Raw genomic sequence first — 22,829 nt, forward strand, 5'->3', positions numbered from 1 at the left:
CAGATGTCTATTAGGTCCACTTGGTCCAGAGCTGAGTTCAAGTCCTGGATATCCTTATTAATTTTCTGTCTCATTGATATGTCTAATATTGACAGTGGGGTGTTATAGTCTCCCACTATCATTGTGTGGGAGTCTAAGTCTCTTTGCAGTTCTCTGAGAATTTGCTTTATGAATCTGGGTGCTCCTGTATTGGGTGCATATATATTTAGGATAGTTAGCTCTTCTTGTTACCTTGATCCTTTTGCCATTATGTAATGCATCAAGTGGGTCCCTGACCCCTGTGCCTCTGGACTGGGAGACACCTCCCAGCAGAGGTCAACAGATACTTCATACAGGAGAGCTCCAGCTGGCATCTGGTGGGTGCTCCTCTGGGCAAAGCTTCCAGAGGAAGGAACAGGCAGCAATCTTTGCTATTATGCAGCCTCCACTGGCGATACCCAGGCAAACAGGGTCTGGAGTGGACCTCCAGCAAACTCCAGCAGACCTGCAGCAGAGGGGCCAGACTATTAGAAGGAAAACTAACAAACAGAAAGAAATAGCATCAACATCAACAAAAAAGACGTCCACACAGAAACCCCATCGAAGGTCACCAACATCAAAGACCAAAGGTAGATAAATTCACAAAGATGAGGAAAAAACTGCACAAAAAGGCTGAACATTCCAAAACCCAGAATGCCTCTTCTCCTCCAAAGGATTACAACTCCTCACCAGCAAGGGAACAAAACTGGATGGAGAATGAGTTTGATGAATTTACAAAAGTAGGCTTCAGAAGGTGGGTAATAACAAACTCCTCGGAGCTAAAGAAGCATGTTCTAACCCAACGCAAGCAAGGTAAGAACCTTGAAAATGATTAGAGGAATTGCTAACTAGAATAACCAGTTTAGAAAAGAACTTAAATGACCTGATGGAGCTGAAAAACACAGCACAAGAACTTCATGAAGCATACACAAGTATCAATAGCTGAATCAATCAAGTGGAAGAAAGGAGATCAGAGATTGAAGATCAACTTAATGAAATAAAGTGTGAAGACCAGATTAGAGAAAAAAGAATGAAAAGGAACAAACAAAACCTCCAAGAAATATGGGACTATGTGAAAAGACCAAACCCACATTTGATTGGTGTACCTGAAAGTGAGGGGGAGAATGAAACCAAGTTGGAAAACACTCTTCAGGATATTATCCAGGAGAACTTCCCCAGCCTAGCAAGACAGGCCAACATTCAATTTCAGGAAATACAGAGAACACCACAAAGATACTCCTCAAGAAGAGCAACCCCAAGATACATAATCATCAGATTCACCAAGGTTGAAAGGAAGGAAAAAATGTTAAGGGCAGCCAGAGAGAAAGATTGGGTTACCCACAAAGGGAAGCCCATCAGACTAACAGCAAATCTCTCTGCAGAAACCCTACAAGCCAGAAGACAGGGGGAGCCAGTATTCAAGATTCTTAAAGAAATGAATTTTCAAACCAGAATTTCATATCCAGCCAAACTAAGCTTCATAAGTGAAGGGGAAATAAAATCCTTTACAGACAAGCAAATGCTGAGAGATTCTGTCACCACCAGGCCTGCTTTACAAGAGCTCCTGAAGGAAGCATTAAATGTGGAAAGGAAAAACTGGTACCAGCCACTGCAAAACAACCAAATTGTAAAGACCATCAACACTATGAAGAAACTGCATCAACTAATGTGCAAAATAACCAGCTAGCATCATAATGACAGGATCAAATTCACACATAACAATTTTAACCTTAAATGTAAATAGGCTAAAGTCCCCAATTAAAAGACACAGACTGGCAAATTGGATAGAGTCAAGACCCATCGGTGTGCTGTATTCAGGAGCCCCATCTCATGTGCAAACACACACATATGCTCAAAATAAAGGGATGGAGGAATATTTACCAAGAAAAAAAAATCAGAGGTTGCAATTGTAACCTCTGATAAAACAAACTTTAAACCAATAAGGATGAAAAAGTTATGCTATCTTTATGTACATTTTTACTTTCAACCTTTTTGCATTTAAATTATGTCTCTTTTAAGCAACATATAGTTGCGCTGCTCTTTTCATCTAAAAATCTTTGTTTGAATAGCTAACCCACTTACATTTCAAGACATATTGATATACTTAGCATTAAATCAATTTCTATGTTCTTTTTCTCTCCTCTCTAGCTGCCATTGCATTAATCCAGTATTCTTTATTGTTGCATTTCCCCACAATTAGCTTACTAATACTTTTACAAATTCTTTAATATATATCCTTGAGACTCAAACATATATTATTTATTAATATTTAACATAAATATAAATTTTTATTAATTGCAAGACAATGCAAAACATTAAAAAATTTACCCTTGCTGTCTTTTGTGCTATGATTTCCACTTTTTTAAATGACACATATATTGTAAACCTTATATAACATTACTATTGTTGTTTTATACAGTCAATACGTATTTACATTTAAGCACAAATGTAATCTTTATGTTGTTCTTCATTATTTTCTGCATTTTTCTTTTTTCATCTGAAATCATTGTTCTTCTATGCAAAGATCTTCTTTTAGTATTTTACGTACTATAACTCTGTGGCTAATAAATTCCCTCAGTTTGCATTTTCTAAATATGTCTTCATTATGCCAATATTTTTGAAGAATATTTTTCTGGGTATAGAAGTCTAGGCTGCTAGGATTTTATTCTTTCAGTATTTTGAAAATGTCATTCAATTGTCTCCTGGTTTTTATAATTTCTTATAAGTTAGCAGTAAGTTTTAGGATTCTTTCTTTAATGCTAATGTATCTTTTTTCCTTTGGTTGCCCTTAATATTTTCTTTCATTTCATCAGTAATTACTGTGATGAATTTAATGTGAGTTTCTTTGTGGTTTTTTGGAAGGATTTTTGTTTGTTTGTTTTGCTTGGTGTTTGTTACACTTTTTGAATCTGTAGCTAATGTCCTTCAGCAATTGTATAAGCTTTTCAGCCACTATCTTTTTAAATATTGCTCCTGCTATATTATCCCTCTTCATTCCTATGGGATTGCAGTTACACATAGTTTAGACATTTTTATGTTGTCCCATATATCTTAGACCCTTTTCTTTATTTTCTATTCTTCTTTTTATTATTCTATCTGTATATTTCCAACTGACATTTTTACATTCATTAAGTCTCACTTCACTTGTGTTTAATCTGTTAGGCTCATATAATGAGTTCTTAACTTCAGTTTTATTTTTCAGGTCTATGATTTCATTTGATTTTTTAATAGAGTCTGATTCCCAGCTAAAGTTTTCCATCTTTTTATTTAATATTTTGGACATACGAATCCCAGTTTTTTAAAAGTTTATGTTTTATAAATTTAATATCTGGATCTCCTACCAGTCTGGCACTCTTGTCTGCTTTTATTCTTGTTTTATTTTTGCTTTTTAATAACTAGACCTCATATCCTTGCATGCCTGGTAATTTTTTATTGAAGGCATTGTGTCAAAAAAAGTGTAGCAAAAATTTGAGTTTCTGGATAACATTTTCTTCCTCCAGAGAGGACTCAGTTTTGTTTCTCTCAGGCAGTTATACTAGAGGCAATTCTCAACACAATTCTGACTCCATCTCTTTTAGAGCTGGTCTTTATAAAGGGTGATCTATTTCCAGTTTTTCTGTAGTTATAGACAACCTTCCAAGTATCCCAGTGTGAGTCAGGACTAACATGAGGCAAGTGAGCCACCTAGGGCACATGATTTAATGAGTGAGTACCTCCTAAAATTTTGTGCCATACATGCCTCATTTGCCTCTTACCAGTATTAACCCTGGTACCAACTGAAATCCTGTGGTATTTACCAGGCATTTATCCTTGGCAGGTTCTAAATTCCACATTTTGCTTCACAGCCCCATGAAAATGTACAAGCTCTGCTTTCTCTTGGATCCTTTGCCTTCACTTATAAATTCACAAAAATCTCAAGAGGTAATACAAAGCCTTAACATTAGGTTCATATCTCTGCACCTCTCCTTTTAGCCCCTTAAGTTATCGCTTTCTTTGTAAATTCCCCATACTTTAAAGCACATTTTAAAAAATTGAGTCTAGCTTTTCCAGTTTTTCTCTGCAGGATAGCTGATCAGATGCTAGCTAGTTATCATAGTCAGGAGTGGAAATCCCTTTTGTTTTTCTGTGTGTGATAATGAAAGGTAGAGGGTCAAATTTTATGTTTTTCTCAAATTGGAAATATTCTTTCTGGAAATGTGAAGTCATCTGCATGGATCTTCCTTTTCTACTATCCATTATTTGAATGCTGGTGTTCCAGTGGACTTCTCCTTTAGTATTATTATCCCTGAACTATGAGACATGTTGCCTATATTCAGATAAATTCCAGGTTTAAATATTCATTTCAGAGCATTCTCTGGGATTCAAACTCATGCTACAAACACTATGTGGCATTTTTACACTCATTATGTGTAAAAATCATACAGAAATCATCTTTTTTATCCTCTTTACCACTATCAATTTACTTTTCCCTATCTTAATTAATTATGGTTGCTTTTCTCAAGATCTATCTTAAACTGCAAGCTTCAGAAAGTCATCCTCTATTCCATTTTAAACTACACATAATTCCTCAAGTCATATGTGCACAGGAGATCATAATCATATATAAACCTACCCCTATCATCTCTCATACATTGAGGTTGTCCTAATTAAAGACTAATGATGTCTCATCTAGACCTTCCAAATGTCCTGCTAATCCAGGGATGGCAAATGTTTAGCTATGTCTGCTGACACTTTCCCTGCTTTCCTTCTTACACTCATGGTAGGCATCATTTCTTTGCATTGAAGCCTTTCCCGATGAGTCCAGATGCGGTTTTAAAATCCTTCTCAAAACAGTACTCCAAAGAGACACTACCAGAGATAAACAAATTTACACCAACTTGTCATCTCCTCTCTTTCATCTCCACCAGATGGTAAATAGTACAGACTGTGCTACCAGAGACATATCCCTATGAGAAATCCAACCATGTAATGTCCATGTTTAAAAATTTATGAGAGTCTCTTCTTGCTTACAAAATAAAGTAATAGCTCACTAGTTGAGTGTATTATGCCTTTCACAATCCAGTTCTAATAGAAACTTTCAGATTTATTTATTTTTACTGACACAAATACTCCAATCTCTGATGGCAACACATCTATCCTATTCCTGCAATTCAAAGGTCTTTCATGCTTCCTTAATTCATACTATTACTTCTCCCAAAAATCCCCCACCTCATTCACTTTTTGTTTAACTCCTACTTACACTTATCCTTTCCTAGACGCCTCTATGCAGAATTAGTTGATCCTTTATCTCTATTACTAGAACACTTATCCTTTCCTAGACGCCTCCATGCAGAATTAGTTGATCCTTTATCTCTATTACTAGAACACTTTTTTGAACCTTTAATAGAGCATATATTTCATTAACATGTTTTAAAGTGTTCACACATATGTATAGGGATCATTCCAGGTAATAATTGTGACTTTATTCAATGCAAAATGCCTAATGGATGCTAAATTAATATTTACTAACAGAATAAACAAAGTGGGCAATCATTCTTTCTCTTTGGGAATAGTAATATTTCTATTATGATTGTTTATTTCCCTTTAGTCATTAATTCAACAAATACATTTTTAAATATCTACTATGTGTTAGTCAATGAACAACATCTATGAGAGAAATCTGCAATTTCTTGCAAGGCATCACCCCGCATTTAAAGTAACAGGAACCAAGTGAGAACCTCTTTAAGTAGCTTTTATGCAAACATTTCAATCTGTCACGCTCCCTTCCATGGGTGAAGGAACTGTAAATGAAGTATTTGGCTCTCGGAGAGTTACGGCACAATTCTTGGCTCACCTTGATAAATATTGATCTTGTATAAATTACCCAGGAAAGGCAGACGATGGTTCTCTGGGCAACACACACAACCCCCACTCCCCTTTATGCAAAGACATAAATCATTTATGAATAGAGCCCCACATGCTCTATGAATAAGTCCCTTGGATTCCAAGATGACTGATACTCAAGTATTTTTCTCATTTGAGTGCAGACCTAAATTTAAGCAAGCAGTCAGACTACATGAAGTTACAATGCCCTTTTGTTCACTGTAAGGTGAGAGATGCATAATAGGCTTTCAAGGGTAAACATCACATGTTTCAAAATAAACACCATTAAATGCGACTGCACATTTATGCCTTTAATAAAACTGATGGCAGGGGGATAGCTCTTTAGAAACATCTCATGTCATGTTCATTCAATTTTAAGTTTTGGGCACTGGTGAAAAGAGGAGGGTTAGTGTGTGTATGTGTGTGGAATTGGGGAGAATTCATTTTCTTTGACTACAGTTGAATCAAGCCTTTGGTTTCATCTGGAAAGTTGTGAATAGCACAATAAGGGGTCTGTGTGTGGTGAGGAGTCATTAAAATAAAGAACCAAAGGGCAGCAAACATTGGTTTTCTGGGATTCTTGTGGTAAGATTAATAATGAGAGTGTTTAACCTCTGGGGACTTCATCACTGAAGGGACAAGAAGGAGAATAAAAAGACAAACTGACAAATAGCTTGTGGTCTCTTGGCAGGAGCTGGAATTTGTCATTAGAGCTCACACAAAGGGTCAAAATGCAGAAACTTCTTGGGAAAAATAAAAGAATGTGACTTATGCTTTTAGGTGCCTTTATTTATGTGACTTGTTCCACCTTGAATGTTTTTGCCCTCTAATTTCAACTTTTTCACATTCTGTGCAATTCTCTGTTTCTTTTATAATTTAAATTGCATATAACCCATAATTTAAGAAATCCTATTTTAGGAATTGATGGACAGAAAATCTTTAATGAGGACTCAGAGACATATATACAAGGAGAATTCTTACAGAATTATTTACAAGGGATAAAAAACAAAAAACAAAAAAACAAACAAACAAAAAACACCGAAAGGCCCATAATAAGAGACTGGTTAAACAAATTATACAGCATTCCTACAAAGGAATGAAATGTAGCAGCTAAAAATCAGGAGGTAGATATAAATATACTCCATAGAAGGTTGTCCAAGTTGTACTGACTTAAAAAAAGAAGAAGAAGAAGAGGACTGTTGGACATTTATAGTATGATTTCATTTAAATAACATAAAACTGTCATATCACGTATATAGATAGGCTTTATGATGGTTATGTCTTGGGAATGTAATTAGAGCAAGAGGAGAATAAGCTTTCACTTCTTACATTAAATATGGTTGTATTGGTTTAGTTTATTATAATGCAAAAATGGAGGTTGGTTTTGCTCTGGCAATTGAAAATATTTTTTAAAACAAGTCATTGTCTTTCAGATCTAAGCTTAAACGTCATCTAGGAGTGAACTCTCTCATTTCTGCAATGCAGCCAACTTTTGTACCAATTTTGCAACAGTTGTTACATATTGTTGCAGTATTATGGAGAGAACACTTAACTTCCACTGTGACGGCTGGCATTCAAATTCAATTCTGCCACTTTCTGGCTGTAGAATAACTTGATAATTGATATAACTTCTAAGGCTACATTTTCCTTTCTGCAAAATGGTAGAAACAATGCTATCTCCACAGGATCCTTGGGAGTTGTAAAATGAGAGGCATCAATATACTGGTTATTTGTGTGCTTATCTTGTGCATTCTATGGTATTTTAATTTCTTTAATGGCAGCAGGGACTACCACCTTCATTAATTTATTCAATAGAGACAAGTTAAGCAACTCTCGTGTTTCAGGTACTGTGTCAAGCTTTAGGACTACAATAATGAACAAGAACGATGGCATCCATTAAGTGAAGAAATCATGTAAATAATTAGATAATCACCAAACAGTTTAGTAAGAGTTATAGTAGGAGAATCAGAAAATTCTCTCTGTAGGAAGCAGTTTTCAGTTGAGCCTCAGATGAAGAATAACCTTTATCAGGCAAAAAAGGTAGAGAAGATTTGAAGAGTGTGTTAAGTGGAGGGAAATGGGGTGAGTGAGAGTGTAGAGAATTCGGAACATTAAGTATGTTCAGCATTGTTGGAATTTAAAGTGTTAGGAAACAGGGGTGAAAATGTGAGGTCCTGCACCTCCCTAACAAGCCCCCTCATCCTCCCCAAGTGTTTCTGACTGTCCAGAATAATCAGATGAGTTCACAAATATCATAGAAGGTTAGAATTAAATGTCTTCCAGCAACTCAAACTCAGCAGACGATGAAGGATAAAACGGTCTAAGACTCATCATCTTAATATTAATCTAGACACCCACCAGACTCCAGGATATGTGAATCCACTCGGCCTTCTTCAGAGAGTCAGGACACAGGACCGAAGAGATATTCTAAAACAGGTGATCTGCAAAATGGAGGGGATGGCAGGGTGAGGTTGAAGGGCATGGCGAGATACATTTTTGTTTGTTTGGACTGGAGTATATGTTGGGGAACTAGGACATGTTGGAAACTCATCCATACCCTTGGTGCAAAGCCACTGAGCAAATCACAGCAAAGAGTCAGAGAGGGAATGTATGAGCATCCATCCCTATCGCTTAAAAATTAAGAACCTCCAGATCTATACATAAAGCTCTGACATTAAGACAAATACTTGAAATGAAAACGGGATGCTGCATTTGAGTGAGTCACATAATAGAAAGGCTAAGAATCATAAAATTTCACTGCTTACTTACATAGGCTTTTGAAGTCAGGTGACCTATCTTATTTCCTGGAGGAAGAAACTGAGGCCTAGGGATAATGAACTCTAATCACTCACCTCCCCAGGCATCCACGAATTATGTCTAAGAAGTACCTACTGGTTCCTTCTAGTCCCATACACTAGGGATAGAAAGCGGAAAAAGTTCTTTTTTCTGGCCACACAGTTCTTACCATCTAGTGGTAAGTTGTGTGAGATATTTTAAGACATAACACGGTGCAGTGAGAATATTTTGAGTAAGACCTGAAGGAAGGGATTTAGGAAGCCTTCACAGGAGGACAGAGCATTGAACTTATTCTCAAAGGAGGCACAGGGTTTGTTGCAAAAATAGAAGGAAGGAGATAACATGTCGCAGACACAGCAATTAGGACACAGACAACATAAACCTACTAAATCATGACAGGAATTGGCAATAAAGCATTTACAACTTAACAGCAATTACAGATCACTTAGGATATTAATGGTACTTTCCTAACATTAATCCCATATCTGAACAAAAAGGAAACTTGAAGGTTATAGATGAATTCATATTTTCTGACACCATATTTGCTAAACAAAAGCATCCAATAACGCATTAAGGATCTGAGTTTCTGAGAATTTTAGTTTTCAAAGAGGAAAGAAAAGAGCATAAATGGGTACTAACCACTTAATTCTGATTTCTAAGAAAGGAAATAATGGTTATGTGTGAGGTAGATAGATGGATAAAGTCATGGAAGTGGGGAAGGGTGCATTTTAAATACGCTAAGTGATTACATACATAATTTTACTTAATTTTCACAACAAAGTGTAAATATAATTACTCCATTTTAGGAATAGGAAAAATTGAGGCTCAAAGACATTAAATGACTTATCCAGAGGGAGAAAGCCAGTAGGTGCCAGATTCAAAATAAGAGTCCTAGCTCATCTCCAATGTCAGTATTCTTTTTATTATGTCACAGTTTCTTCCAGGAATCCTGGGAGAAAAAGGTGAGGGTATCCTGAAGTTCATAAAAAGCAAGTAAAACAATCCAAAGAGTTTAAAAGAAAGACATGTACCATTCCATAGCTGAGGACTATAAAAGAAATATAGCTTATGAGGGACAGGCAAATTTCCCCCCAACATTTTAGCATGAACATTTTGAAATATACAGAAAAGTTGACAGAATCATACAGTGAACACCTGGATACCCCATCACCTTAATTCAATAATGAATATTGTGCTACATTTGCTTTATCCAGATTGGTAATTTTTTCAGCAAAATTTTGACTAGCAATCATAAGCATAATAAGTCTATACATAATTATAAATATGTAAATACTGGATCATAAGTTACATGAGGTCAAAGATGATGTTTATTTATCTCTGTATAGCCAGTGCTCAACTTGGTTCCTGGCACAGAATTAGCCCTTGATAAATCTTCGTTGAGTAAATAAATAACATAATCCCCACAAGTAGAAATGGGGTTTGGCTAAAGAAGCTAATAATATGCTCTCTAATCAGTTAGTAACATAGCAGAAGATGTACCATAGATGGAAGGAACCACAATTCACCAGAGATCAATATATCAGAGGGTTGTCAGTTTGTTAAAGACAAGAATAAACTGAAGCTTGTCTTGCTGCATATTCTGATACGCATTACAAAAAGATGTAAGAGAGGTTAAAGCTGGCATGGTAAAAGTCACTAAGAACTAGTGTGAAGTCCTTCATTTTGGTAGATAAGCAATTTCACAAGTACAGAATAAGGAACCTGTTGATTGGCAGACTTTACATATATAAAATTCGGAAGAGAGGTAGAAAGGAAATTGGTTATTACAAGTCAGTAGTATAAATATGTGGTTTTAAAAAGATAAACCAGACTTAGACAGCATTGATAGAAAAATAGAGAGAGAGTACAAGCAGTAACAGTCCCACTGTGCTCTGAGTGTCCCTCTCAACTCTGAGGGCCATATTATATGACAGTGCTGTTGAGTAAATGCTACGTGTCAAGAGGAATAGAGAAAGGAATTTTAGGGGATAAAGGGTCAGAAAATTATTGCAGATTATGATCATTAAAGGAACTGGGGATGTTTAGACTGAGGAGGAAACAACAATAGAGAAAGTGATAATTATCTTTAAATATTTGAAGTGCTAACCGATTGAAAAGGCAGTGGAGATAATGGCTTCAAGATGGTAGACATACCATCTTCAAGATGACCTATATACACATATACATATGGATATAAAATAGAAATATATTCACGGCCGGGCATGGTGGCTCATGCCTGTAATCCCAGCACTTTGGGAAGCTGAGGCCAGTGGATCGCTTGAGGTCAGGAGCTCAAGGCCAGCCTGGAAAACACGGTGAAACCCAGTATCTACTAAAAATACAAAAATTAGCTGGGTGTGGTGGCGTGCACCTGTAATCCCAGCTACTCAGGAGGCTAAGGCAGGGAGAATTGCTTGAACCCAGGAGGCAAAGGTTGCAATGAGATGATTTCATGCCACCACACTCCAGCTTGGGTGGCAGAGCAAGGTTCCATCTCAAAAATACATATATATATATATATATATATATATAAAATACATGCATACATATATATTCATATTTTATATACTTAAAAATATAAAATATGACTTAATATATATTTTTAGTATATTAAATTATATAGTAAATTAAAGTATATATTAAAATATATACTTAAAATATAAAATATTTTATAAATATAATTATATAAAATATAAATATTTTATAAATATAATTATATAAAATATGTTTAAAAATATAAAATATGACTATACACACACAAATGCATGTATAAATACATTCATAAGAATTAAAACACAAGGATTGGAACCTAAGAGTTGTTAACATTTTGTGGTCCAGAAACAAGCAGAAAACGCATGAGATAAAATTGCAGAAAAAGCTATAGCTTAGGACATTGGTGGAAAGTGCAGCTGTTAAAGATGAGAAAAACAAAGAAGATGATCCATGTTCAGAGGTAGTCTAGCTCTGGGGTCTCTGATGAGAGCAGTAAGGTAGCCAGGTTAACTAACCAGTCTACCCCACACACACACACACACACACACACACACACATGCTCACACATGCAGATGCACAAGCACACACAGAATCTGCCTTGAGAGGTATTCTCTCATGAATGTGGGAGCTTGAGACAGAAAGATGGGGTAATTCCTAGGTGCGAGTGATGCAGGATCCCATCCCTGGAAGCATGGCTGATGGTGCGAGGAGCCCCACTGCTCCCACTGGAAACAGTGGAGAGGGAGCCACAGTGATAGCTCTCAGATCTGCTCTCAAATAAACAGAAAGTTAAACTTGCAATCTTAACTGCACAAAATGACCACAAAATGAAGAAACACAAAACATCCAAGAAAAACCTATTGCACAAAAGAGGCAATAAACTTGATAAACAGAACTTATACCCAAAGAGATAGAGTTAACAGAGCAATTTTAACTGGATTTGAGAAAAAGAATACACACTTTCTATATTATTTCTGAGAGTAAATCTCAGGCCAATAGATGAAAGTAACAGGCAGATGTCAGCATAGCATAAAGTGAGAACTTTTCAAATAATTATGTTCCTCCAACGATGGACTTCAACAGAGTATACACAAGCTCTACTCTTGACTCTATCACACATGGCGATTTTATTTTATTTTATTTTATTTTATTTTATTTTATTTTATTTTATTTTATTTTTGAGACAGAGTCTTGCTCTGTAGCTTAGGCTGGAGTCCAGTGGCGATCTTAGCTCACTGCAACCTCCACTACCTCCCAGGTTCAAGTTACTCTCATGCCTGGGCCTCCCAAGTAGCTGGGACTACAGGCCTGTGCCACCATGCCTGGCTAATTTTTGTATTTTTTGGTAGAGAAGGGGTTTTGCCATGTTAGCCAGTCTGGTCTTGAACTCTTGGCCTCAAGTGATCTGCCTGCCTGGGCCCCCAAAGTGCTGGGATTACAGGCATGAGCCACCGTGCCCAGCCCACATATGGCATATTAATCAAACACTCAGTGAAAGATACAGAAAGGTGCATTATCAAAGAGCAGCTTAGCTAAATTTAAAACAAAACAGCTGAGCCAATATACTAAAATTAATTAGCGTGGATACCACAGAACCAGGAAGAAATAACCTATAATTACAGAGCCTGGCACAAAGTAGCCCTATAATCAATATTTGTCAAATAAACTTAAGCATCATCAGGGCAAATGCATGTCCATCTTGTTCACCAGCAAAAGGACAGATATTTTGTTCACTGAATTTTCATTCTAATAGGGGAGATAGCTAACAAGTAAATCTATGATATAAATGTAGATAGTGGACAATTGCCATGAAAAAAACAAGATGGGTAAGGTGTGAGAGAATAACGTGTGATCATTTTGTTTGGTTTGCTTTGTGTTAGAGACTACTTTAGAGAGGAAAACATTTGAGCAAAGATCTAAATAAATGAGGCATTGCTTCAGTTATCTATCACTACATAGATCTCACTGGCTTAAAACAGTATCTATTATCTTGCAGTTTCAGTGTGTCTAGAGCCTGTACTTGGCTTAGCTAAGTCCTCTGGCTCAGCCTGTCTCACAAGGCAGCAGTCAAGATGTCTTCTGAAGCTGCAGTCATTGCCAAGCTCTATTGAGAAGGATCTTCTTCTAATCTCAATCAGGAGGTTGTTGGCAGGATTTAGTTCCTCCCAAACTGCTGAACTGAGCCTCTCAGCTCCTGGTTGGCTCTTGGCCAGCGGCCTTGTCACATTGACTTTCCATAGGGCACTCATAATTAGCAACTTGCTTCATGAGAGAAAACGAGTGAGACAATGCAGAGAGAGAAAGTGAGCAAGAATGGATGAAGGCACAGTCTTTTACAATTTAATCTTGGATGTGACATCCCATCACTCTTGCTCTACTCTATTCTTTAGAGGCAAGTCACCAGGTCCACCCCACATACAGAGGAGGGCATTACACAAAGAAGTGAATATGGAGACATGGGGATCATTGGGTGCTGTGACAGAAAACTGCCTACCATAGGCAGTGTGCTATATACAGATGTGGGGAAGAGCACTCCAGATGTTGGGGACAGTAAATGCAAAGACCACGGTATGTTTGAGGAACAGAGAAAAGGCTAGAGAGGAATAAGTCAAGGAGGAAGTGGAGCTTGAAGAGCAGGCATGGGCCCGATCCTAGGTCATATGGAAATTTTTAGGTCTCAGTAGTTTGAATTTGATTATAGGTATAAAGAAAAGACTTTGGATGCATTAGAGCAGAAGTTGTTAAACCTTTCTTTTATGAAATCATAGTGATGGTAAACAGTATATTGTATTTACTTTTTGTCTTATTTTTAATGACCTTTCCATGGGGAAGATGACAATTACATGTCAGCTGTTCCCTGTATTATGAAAAATATTTTATTTTACTGGCTCTTAATACCCCAACTCTGACAAGCTAGTGATCTCTAAGGAGATTATTTGAAATCAGATTGTTTAGAGTTTGAGCTCCTCTATGTTGTTTGGGGGAAGAATAATTCATTGATATTATTATTATAGTTATTATTATTATACTGCAATCTGTTGAGCTTGTGTCACGTCAACCCTACGCAAAAGCCAGAGAAAATAAAAAGTTGGGATAGGAAGAAATATGGTGGACGCAATCCCGACTGTGTATGTGGAGCCATCGGGGGAAGGTCTCCTACAGCCATAGATATTTAGGGAGTGGAAAGGAGGCCGTCTACTTCCTGCTGGAGAACAAACACTTAGATTGCCAATTCCTTCTCCCTAGTTATCTGGGTCAGTTAATCCCAGCACACAGCTGCCAGCTGAGCTCTTCCCTGGCCAAGCTGCTCTGCTTTGAAATTCTCCCCCAGGCCACCTCGCCCAATGATGTCAGATGGGGTGAGTGCACCGCCAGCCCTCCCCTCTCACAAGATGATGTGCAAGGGGAAACGCATGCTGTCTTTGCTCAGGAAACATCTGGTTGATCCGCTAGTCCTCAAGCGGGTCACTGGCTGTTTTATAAGTTAGTGGAACAGAATAGGATGGGAAGACATGGAGCTTCAGCGATTACTCAACCTCGCCATCAAGTTACAAACTAAAATGAGAGGTGAGGAAACGGCCTCCCTGGCAGGCGCTCTCCAGGGACTCGGCACCGTCGCTGAAGTCACATTTCCTAGCTTGTAATGGAAAACGAATGCTGTTTACAACAGCTTAAAGTAGCCGAAATGGGAACATGAGCCAAACTGTGTAGTGAAGGGCGAACTCCTACTTGGAAGCTTTCAGCAGTCCAGTAAGTATTCAACACCAGGCCTAAAATGTAGGCTTCTCATGAAGAATATCATTCACTCTCGCTTGGAAAAATGAAACACCACATTTGCTGGTAAACAGAATCCATGACCACTTAAAAGCAGATCCAGCCCCTCATAAGCTGTTTGACATATAACAAAAGTTGCTGTATGCCGTGCATGGAGTTCTAAAGTGCTGTTTTTGTCCTGATTGGTTTCTATTGACTTTTTCTCAGTTTATGAACCACTAGAGAGGAATTGGATAAAATAGATAAGAGAAAATGAATTCCGCCTACTGTCCCTCCACCCACAGCCCCCTTCCCATAGCTGTCCCTGGGGGATACAGGTTTTCTTCTTTCAGGATTCTGGCCTGCAAATGAAAAGATCTCTTCTAGCCCTGTTTTGCCGCCAGCCTCTCTCCCTTCCCCCAGTTACATCAGTAATATCATTCTGATGAGTAGACTTTTAGGGAGCTAGTATGAGCTCTCCAAAGGTGTTAAATCAGAATGAAAAAATCAAAAAAAGTTAATAAAGAACAAAACCCTGGAAAACAAAGCAATTCTAGCTTAAAAAAAAAAAAAAGTAAAAACTGATTTGTCCTCAATGTTCCCTCTTTGGTAAAAAATAGGTGGAACACAAGATTAAGAATACATGTTTTTGGACCTATCTTTCAGGCATTATTGGTCAAATTGAGATCCTGGAGCTTTGAGGTTGTTGCCCCACCATTGATTCATTTATTCCTTCAGCAGATAATTTAGAATATATTTGTGCCCTATGTATTGAGTATATAATTTGGAATAAGACAAAGTTCTATACCCTTTTGGAGCTGAAATAAATGAACAGAAAATAAATACATTTAATAGAAAGTATTACATATTATGCAGATAAGGTAATGAAATATGGAATGACTTCTGCAAAACCTCTCAGAGGAGGTGACATTTAAACAATGACTTGCATGATTTAAAGATTTCAGGCTTCTGTGGATCAGGGAGCAGGGCACTCTGGGCAGAGAGCACAACTGGTACAATGACTGATGCAAAAACAAGCTTGGCATCAGTCATTGTACCCAGAAGGAAAATTAAAAGGGTTGGAATGTGAAGGGGAATGTGGAAGCACAGGATCTAGGATCAAAGAAGCCTAGCTTTGAGTTCCCAGTCTCTCACCTAACTAGCTGAGTTACCTTAGGCACGTTATTTAGCCTCTCTGAGCCTATATTCATGATCAGTAAGTTGGAAATAGTATTTCCTATCTCACCAAAGACTAAGCTGTAAGTAAAGCATCCAAACTAGTGCCCAGCACACAATAAGAGCTTCATAATGTGAAATCTTTTTCCTTATCTGAGAACACTGGGCTCTCACCAAATATAATGTTTAATTTTATATGTCAACTTGACTAGGCTATGGGCTGTCCAGATTTTGGTAAAACATTATTCTGAGTGTGACTGTAGGGGTGTTTAAGATTAATATTTGAATTAAGTAGCCGATGGCTCTCCCTAACATAGAAGGTTCTCATCCAATCAGTTGAAAGCCTGAATCGAACAAAAAGGCTGACCCTCTTCTGAGGAAGGGGGAATGCCTCCTGCCTGACTGCTTTGAGCTGAGATACTGGTGTTTCTGGTCTTCAGACTTGAACTGAAACATCATTTATTTGAGCTTCTAGCTTGCCAGCTTTTGGACTGGAACTAAATCATGAAGTCTTCTGCGTCTCCAGCTTGCCAACTGAAGATTTTGGGACTTCTCAGCCTCCATAATTGTATGAGCCAATTCCATAATTCCACACCTATGTGCGCGCATACACACACACACACACACAAAATCAGGTGCTGTTTAACAACAGAATACATTCTGAGAAAGGTGTCAGGTGATTTGGCCATCATGCAAACATCGAAGTATATACTTACACAACCCTAGATGGTATAGCCTACTACACAAATAGGCTATATGGTGTAACCTATTTTCCTAGGCTACAAACCTGTATAACATGTTTTAATTGCCTACAGTATTCAGTACACAATGGTATATATCAGTGTATCTAAAAAAGGTACATTAAAAATATAGGATTATATTCTTATGGGACCACTGCCATATATATCGTTGAGGTTTTTAGTTGATTTTGTTTATTTGTTTTTAGTTAGTGGTATGAATTGGAATGCAGTCTGTGGTTGACCGAAACATCATGATGTGGCGCATGACACGGTATATCCTGATGGTTTTGTTTCTCTGGAGAGCCTGGACTAATACAGTGTCTATCAAAGATGATTAATAGAAGTTGCTCCAATCTGAAGCTGCTGGATTTCATGTATTCTGCACCATGATAAATTAGGTTTTTTCTAAATGCAAGGAATATCTTAGAGGGAATAGATTTACAGTAAGCCTTCAATTTTGACAGACATTTCGCAAAACTTGGGGAAGATTTCTATATAGACAAAAAGAGTAGCCTGAGGCAAAGCATGGGGCAGGAGAGCGGCAGGCGGATAGAGATGTACAATTGGGAGTAACAGCTAATAACAGCCAACACTTATGGACCACATTAAATGAAACTGGAGCAAGTCAGAGAGATTTGCTGACCACTTATTAAGTGTTTGGCACAGGCCAGGAGATCCAAAGTCTGTAGATGAGGAGGCATTTGAGCTGGTTCCTGATCTCCTGGTCTAAAGGGACACTCTCTTTGAGCTATTCATGAGTTGGTATAGGCAAAGCTGCTATTTTTTTTCACATGCTGTGGCTTAAATAAGAAAGAAGTCTATTTGTCTGTCTTGTAACAGTGCAAGGGAGGCAGGGTTATTTTGTCATCCTTAATCTTAGGCTTTCATCCTTGATTCCAAGGCATTTGTTTCCGTTCTTATCATTTCCCAGACAGGGTGAAGGGGGTAAGAACAAGCTGAGTTCATACCTTTCCCTTCTGAGATCCTGAGCTGGAAGTGGCACATATTATTTATGCTCATATATTGACCAGAATTAAATCCCATGGCCGCACTTTACTGCAGGGGTGGCTGGGTGGCTGTGCACTCAACTAAAATGCACTGACTTTGGAATCATAACATACAATAATAAAACATGTAAGCAGTATGCTACTTGAGTGACTCCAAGTTTTCTACATGTTATGCCAGGTCTATTGCTAAGCAGTGGACTACATGAATGTGGGACGGATTCTTCCATTCAGGAATTATAGCAGTCTGCAGAGGACATGGAATATGTGCACAAGTGTTTGTAATAATCAGAAAGGATGTGACCACCATCAGATGGAAGGAAAATGTAATACTTTAAGAGCTTGTAGCCAACTCATTGTCCTACAGGATCTGTTGTCTACTAATTCTAAAGTCATTGCATCCCACCTTTATGTACTCCACTGCCTGGCAATGGGCCTGGCATATCACCCAGGAAACTTAGAAAGTCACTTACATAGCGTACTGTTTAATTGTTGTTCCATTGTTATATCTTATGAAATGCAGCATCTATGATGTGTATCCAAAGAGACACACATTGGACGTGTATACACATATATAAATAGATGAGCAATGTAAATAATTTTTCTGAAGTCCTCCCATTTTGTTGGTTCTAAACTCTGCAACCTAAACAAACAATATGTTATGCTTCTGTCTTCTCAAGCAAAAAAAAAAAAAAAAAAAAGTTCTTCCTTGTAGTTAAGGATGAATATTAACAAAGGAACTTGGGGAAAGTGGACCTGCTTATACTTTTTTGCCTTTCATTTTTTTCTCTCCCACTTCTGGCCCCTTAAATGGCTCTGCTCTGATAGGCTGCATGGTGCAGATGTGTGGGAGGGTATGCTGCACCCCAACATGGGCCAGGAGAGACAGAGGGGATGTGCATAGGTGATCCCCTCCCTCCAGCCTTTTGTTTTTCAGTTAAACTTCAGAAGCTGATGTTCCACTTTGGACACTCGATTTAAGTATGGGCTACTCTGCATGCTGTCTGACAATGGAGAGGATTCAAAGTAATAGGGCTTAAAACACCTTGGGTAGCCCCACAAAACGCTACCGGAGAGGCTGTCAGAGATGCTGGGGAATCATGGAGAAAAATGAGTGGTGTTAAGCATGATACATATTTTCAGGTCACTCGTCAATCTAAAATCTTTCAAAGCTTATTGGGACTCTTGGGATAAAGTCCCAAATCCTTGTCGTTGCTCTCAAGACCCTCCATGGACTAACTGTCTACTTCTCCAGCCACATCCAAGATGCCTCTCCTTCATGTCAGCGCCCCAGTCACTCTTCACTGTCATTCTTCAGATGTGACTGACTCTCCTGCTGAGTCCTTCCTCCTTAGAGGTTTTGTGCAAACGGTTCTTCTGTCATGAACAGCTTTCTGCTGCAACCTTCACCCAGCCACAATTCCAACACGTTCTCCTCTGCTCCTCAAACTTGGTTAGTGCATTTTTTTTAACAGCACCTTTTATTTTCCTTTTCTGAGCACTTATCATCCTTCAGCAGCTTGTTCACTGAGTTTCCATTAGACCATAAATGCCTTAGGGGCAGACACCATATCTTTCTCATTCATCCCACAAACGCCATGCCTATCCCAGTGCCGACGGACTCCAGCCTCTTGAGAAATATCTGTTAAAGAACTAAATGTCTCGATGCATTTAAAGATAATTCTCTGGGCTGACTGGGTGGTGCTACTAGAAATGTGAGAACTGAATGAGGCTCTTCCTGCCTCATCTCTTGCAAGTCCAGCTAGGAAGTGGGAGGTTGGAAGGGCAGGCATTATAGATGTGGATTCTGGGTGAGGAATCTCAGCCAGGGAGTCAGGCCAGGACTCTCGCTGTGACATAGGAACATTTTCAAGGGAAGTGACCCTCTGCTGGAACTCCTCGGTTCCAAGGTGGTCATTAACTTGGAATTGTTATGCAGTGTGAATAATTTGCCTGTGGAAAAAATTTAGCACCAACAGTAGTGCTACTTTTGCCATTAAATTTCAACTGGAATCCTGACTCATCTCAGCCAGACTCAATTCAAACTGTGCCATTTCTGTAACATTAAAATAGAACCCACAGCCGCACCAGCAAAGCCCACCACTTAACAGAGAGAGGACCTTGGTACTTTCAAGGAAGGACCAATGGGAACCGGGGAAATCTAGAAATCGCCCCCCCTACCCGGCACCCAACAAAACGCTGACTTGGGGAAAAATGTGGCTTAAATCCATGGGGATTGAGCCTCTATATCTGAATGGATTTAGTCTTCCAGGTTCATGCCATTTGGTCAATCTTCTCTAAATCATTTATTCACTCATTGAGTCACCATCCGAGTGCCTACTGTATACTACCCCAAGGACCAGTAATCAAAGTGAAATAACTGCTTCTATCCACAAATGCTTATTGTCTACTTGGAAAGACAGATATGGGAAAAATAAGCAGAACAAAGTCCTAGAGGAATGACAATATAACTTACAAATTCCAAGTGATACATCCAGCTGCTGCAGAAAAACATACCCTTAGAACTCAGGTGCAAACCCCTCTAAGTTAAGGCCTAAACCATCAGTTATCCTTTTTTTTTTTTTTTTTTTTTTTTAACCTTTGGCACTTACTGTAGCTCAAGAGTTTTCAGTTTCCTGCATAACCTCAGCTCGCGAGGACTGTCCACTACTCCAAATTAGCAAGTAAAAATGCTAAGAAGTCATAACTCCATTCATTACAGCAAATGCTGTGACCTTTTAAAATAAGTACCTTACCTAGAAACTGAGCATTCTTAGTATTTTCAGAGTTCTTAGCAAATTATTTAATGTTATTTAAAGAAATGGTTTACATGACACCATTTCATGCCAATTCTGTTTCAGTGACTATAATCTCAGTGCTTTTATTTGAAAGAATCTATTCATAAGATTTCAACTTGACTTCTATTAACAGGAGGCATTCAGATGGAGTTTATCTAGAATAGATTCCAGCTACATTACTGATAACGATATTTTAATGATAATTTTATGAGGCATTCACTTACTTGTATAATTCTATCCAGATGACCATAATGAGCAGGACGTAGATAAGCAAATGTTTTAGAGGGGCTCTAAATTACGGAATAGTGCAGGTCCTACTAGAAAGAAACATTGTCTTTTTTGTTTTGCTTGGCATGAGCCTAGGAAGATGCAAACATACCTATTGCTGTTAGTGACAATGCTACCAGCAAATGCAGACCAATACTAAAAGATCTGAATTCTCCTCTCAGTTTGAGCACCTGTATTGATCCCTAACTGAGGCTACCTACACCTGACCTTGCATATAAGTAAGCCCCAAATTATATTTTATGTTCAAGTCTACAAATTAGGCTGAATATCACTTGCAGATAAAGGAGATCTAACTGATGCATTCTCACAAAAGGAAGAAGGTAGGAAGGAAGTGGTACACAGGACAAGTAAAAACCACTCTATATTTATTCATTATAGAACACACTTTTCTTTCCAGAAAGAAAACAAACAGTCTGAGGTATCCCACGTTCATAAATCCCATTCTATGGCTTTACATCCTGAATTTCTCTGTTGTTAATCAAGGTTTACTATCATTATACACAGTGATTAAAATTTTTCCCTGAGATCATCAAGGCTGTGCCTTTGACTATAGAAATACCTTACCCTACCAAAATTCAGGAGAAACCATAGAAAACTAAAAGTCTTTTTGGTGGTAGAAAAGGCAGATAACTTAGGCAGAATTCCTGAGAAAAAGATGCAGAGTCTTTAAGCCACCAGTTAAATTTTACCTGGCTGTGAACTGTTATCCCTTCTACATTTCTAAATACTCTGGAAGGAAAATTCATCTTATTGCATAGAAAGACACTTTTTCACAAGGCTATGCACAAAGCATCTTTGCTTTTGCTAGCTGCCACAGCCATCTTGATGCCTCAGTTTCCAGTAAAATTCAAAGCTTGAGAGGTACAGGCAGCCGTTCCCCAGTGACATATGGAAAAGAGAAAAAACCAGACATGGATGATGACGAAAAATGTGGTTGTCATATTATGTGTCCCCCTCAGACCTGTGATACTTCTCCAAATGGTCTGGCATCATAATAGCTACTGATCCTCCACAAGTAGGAATGAGGAACGACTTACTGGATTATCACCTCAAATCCCAGCCTAATCAGCTCCACAGGGCATAAGGCAAATGGCCACTGGCACATGTTGTCCAGTTTGGGTGCACCGAAAGTCAGCTCTGAATGGAATGCCACTTCCAGCAGCCCCTCCCAAGTTGGAACAAATCACAAGCTGCAAAAGAGCCAGCCTGCCCAAATAGTCATTATTAAATTGTGCTGTGTCCCTCTGCCCACCCATCCCCATAAAATTGCACAATGGAATGACTGTATTCCCTACTGAAGACTTCCCCTCCTAATAGTAAGCAAGCAAAGGTTTCCCTAGTCTGCCCCATATTGAATTGCAGAAGAAGGCAGCCCACCCCAAGATGTGGGGAGTAAGAAAGGAAGCAGGCGAGTGAGCTGGATGTCAGGCGAACATGCTTAGAAGGGACGTGGTAGAGTGTGTAGGCCTCCGAAGATGGAAACAGCAGGGGAAGGCTGAGCAGCGGTGGGTGGTGGCACTTCCAGAGACATCATCCCATGGATGCAATGTTCCCAATTCTCTTTCTTAGGTGTTCTTGAGGTAGTTCTGACAGGCTCTTGCCATGTCTTTCAAGAAGTTAGGAACTCCATTCTGCAAAGGAAATGAGACTGTCATTTCTGTGTCTTCACAGTGGTTACTCTTGATTCTTTGGGATGTGGCAGAAGGTAAACAATGTTGGCTTTAGGGCTAACAAAAATGAATAGGCTCCGTAACTGGATTTCAACAGAATGTTGTTGCAGATGATGACAAAAAGTAGGACCCAGGACAAAAGGAACACCAGTCAACAGGAACTTCTGTTGCAAAAAGGCCTTATATGTTAGCTTTCTCTAGGAAAAAGCAAAGACGTTTCTGAAACAGTGT

General features: G+C 38.4%; 1 protein-coding gene across 6 annotated transcripts in view; it reads right to left on the reverse strand.

Moving 5' to 3' along the window:
* The window catches only part of PCTP (phosphatidylcholine transfer protein), a 108,313-nt gene that overhangs the window by 61,899 nt on the left and 23,585 nt on the right, over positions 1-22,829 (reverse strand). For 2 of the 6 annotated variants that reach the window (XM_050764769.1, XM_050764768.1), the window contains exon 6: positions 8,239-8,321. The exons of 2 other annotated variants lie outside the window; for them this stretch is intronic. In XM_050764769.1, coding sequence (XP_050620726.1) covers positions 8,274-8,321 — 48 coding nt within the window. In that variant the 3' untranslated portion in view covers positions 8,239-8,273. Of the gene's footprint in view, positions 1-8,238; positions 8,322-21,276; positions 22,560-22,829 lie in introns of those variants that run through there. 2 more of the 6 variants (XM_050764772.1, XM_050764767.1) reach the window with 1 other exon arrangement.

The sequence above is a fragment of the Macaca thibetana genome, chromosome 16 (genome assembly GCF_024542745.1).
Source record: "Macaca thibetana thibetana isolate TM-01 chromosome 16, ASM2454274v1, whole genome shotgun sequence".
Lineage (NCBI taxonomy): Eukaryota > Metazoa > Chordata > Mammalia > Primates > Cercopithecidae > Macaca > Macaca thibetana.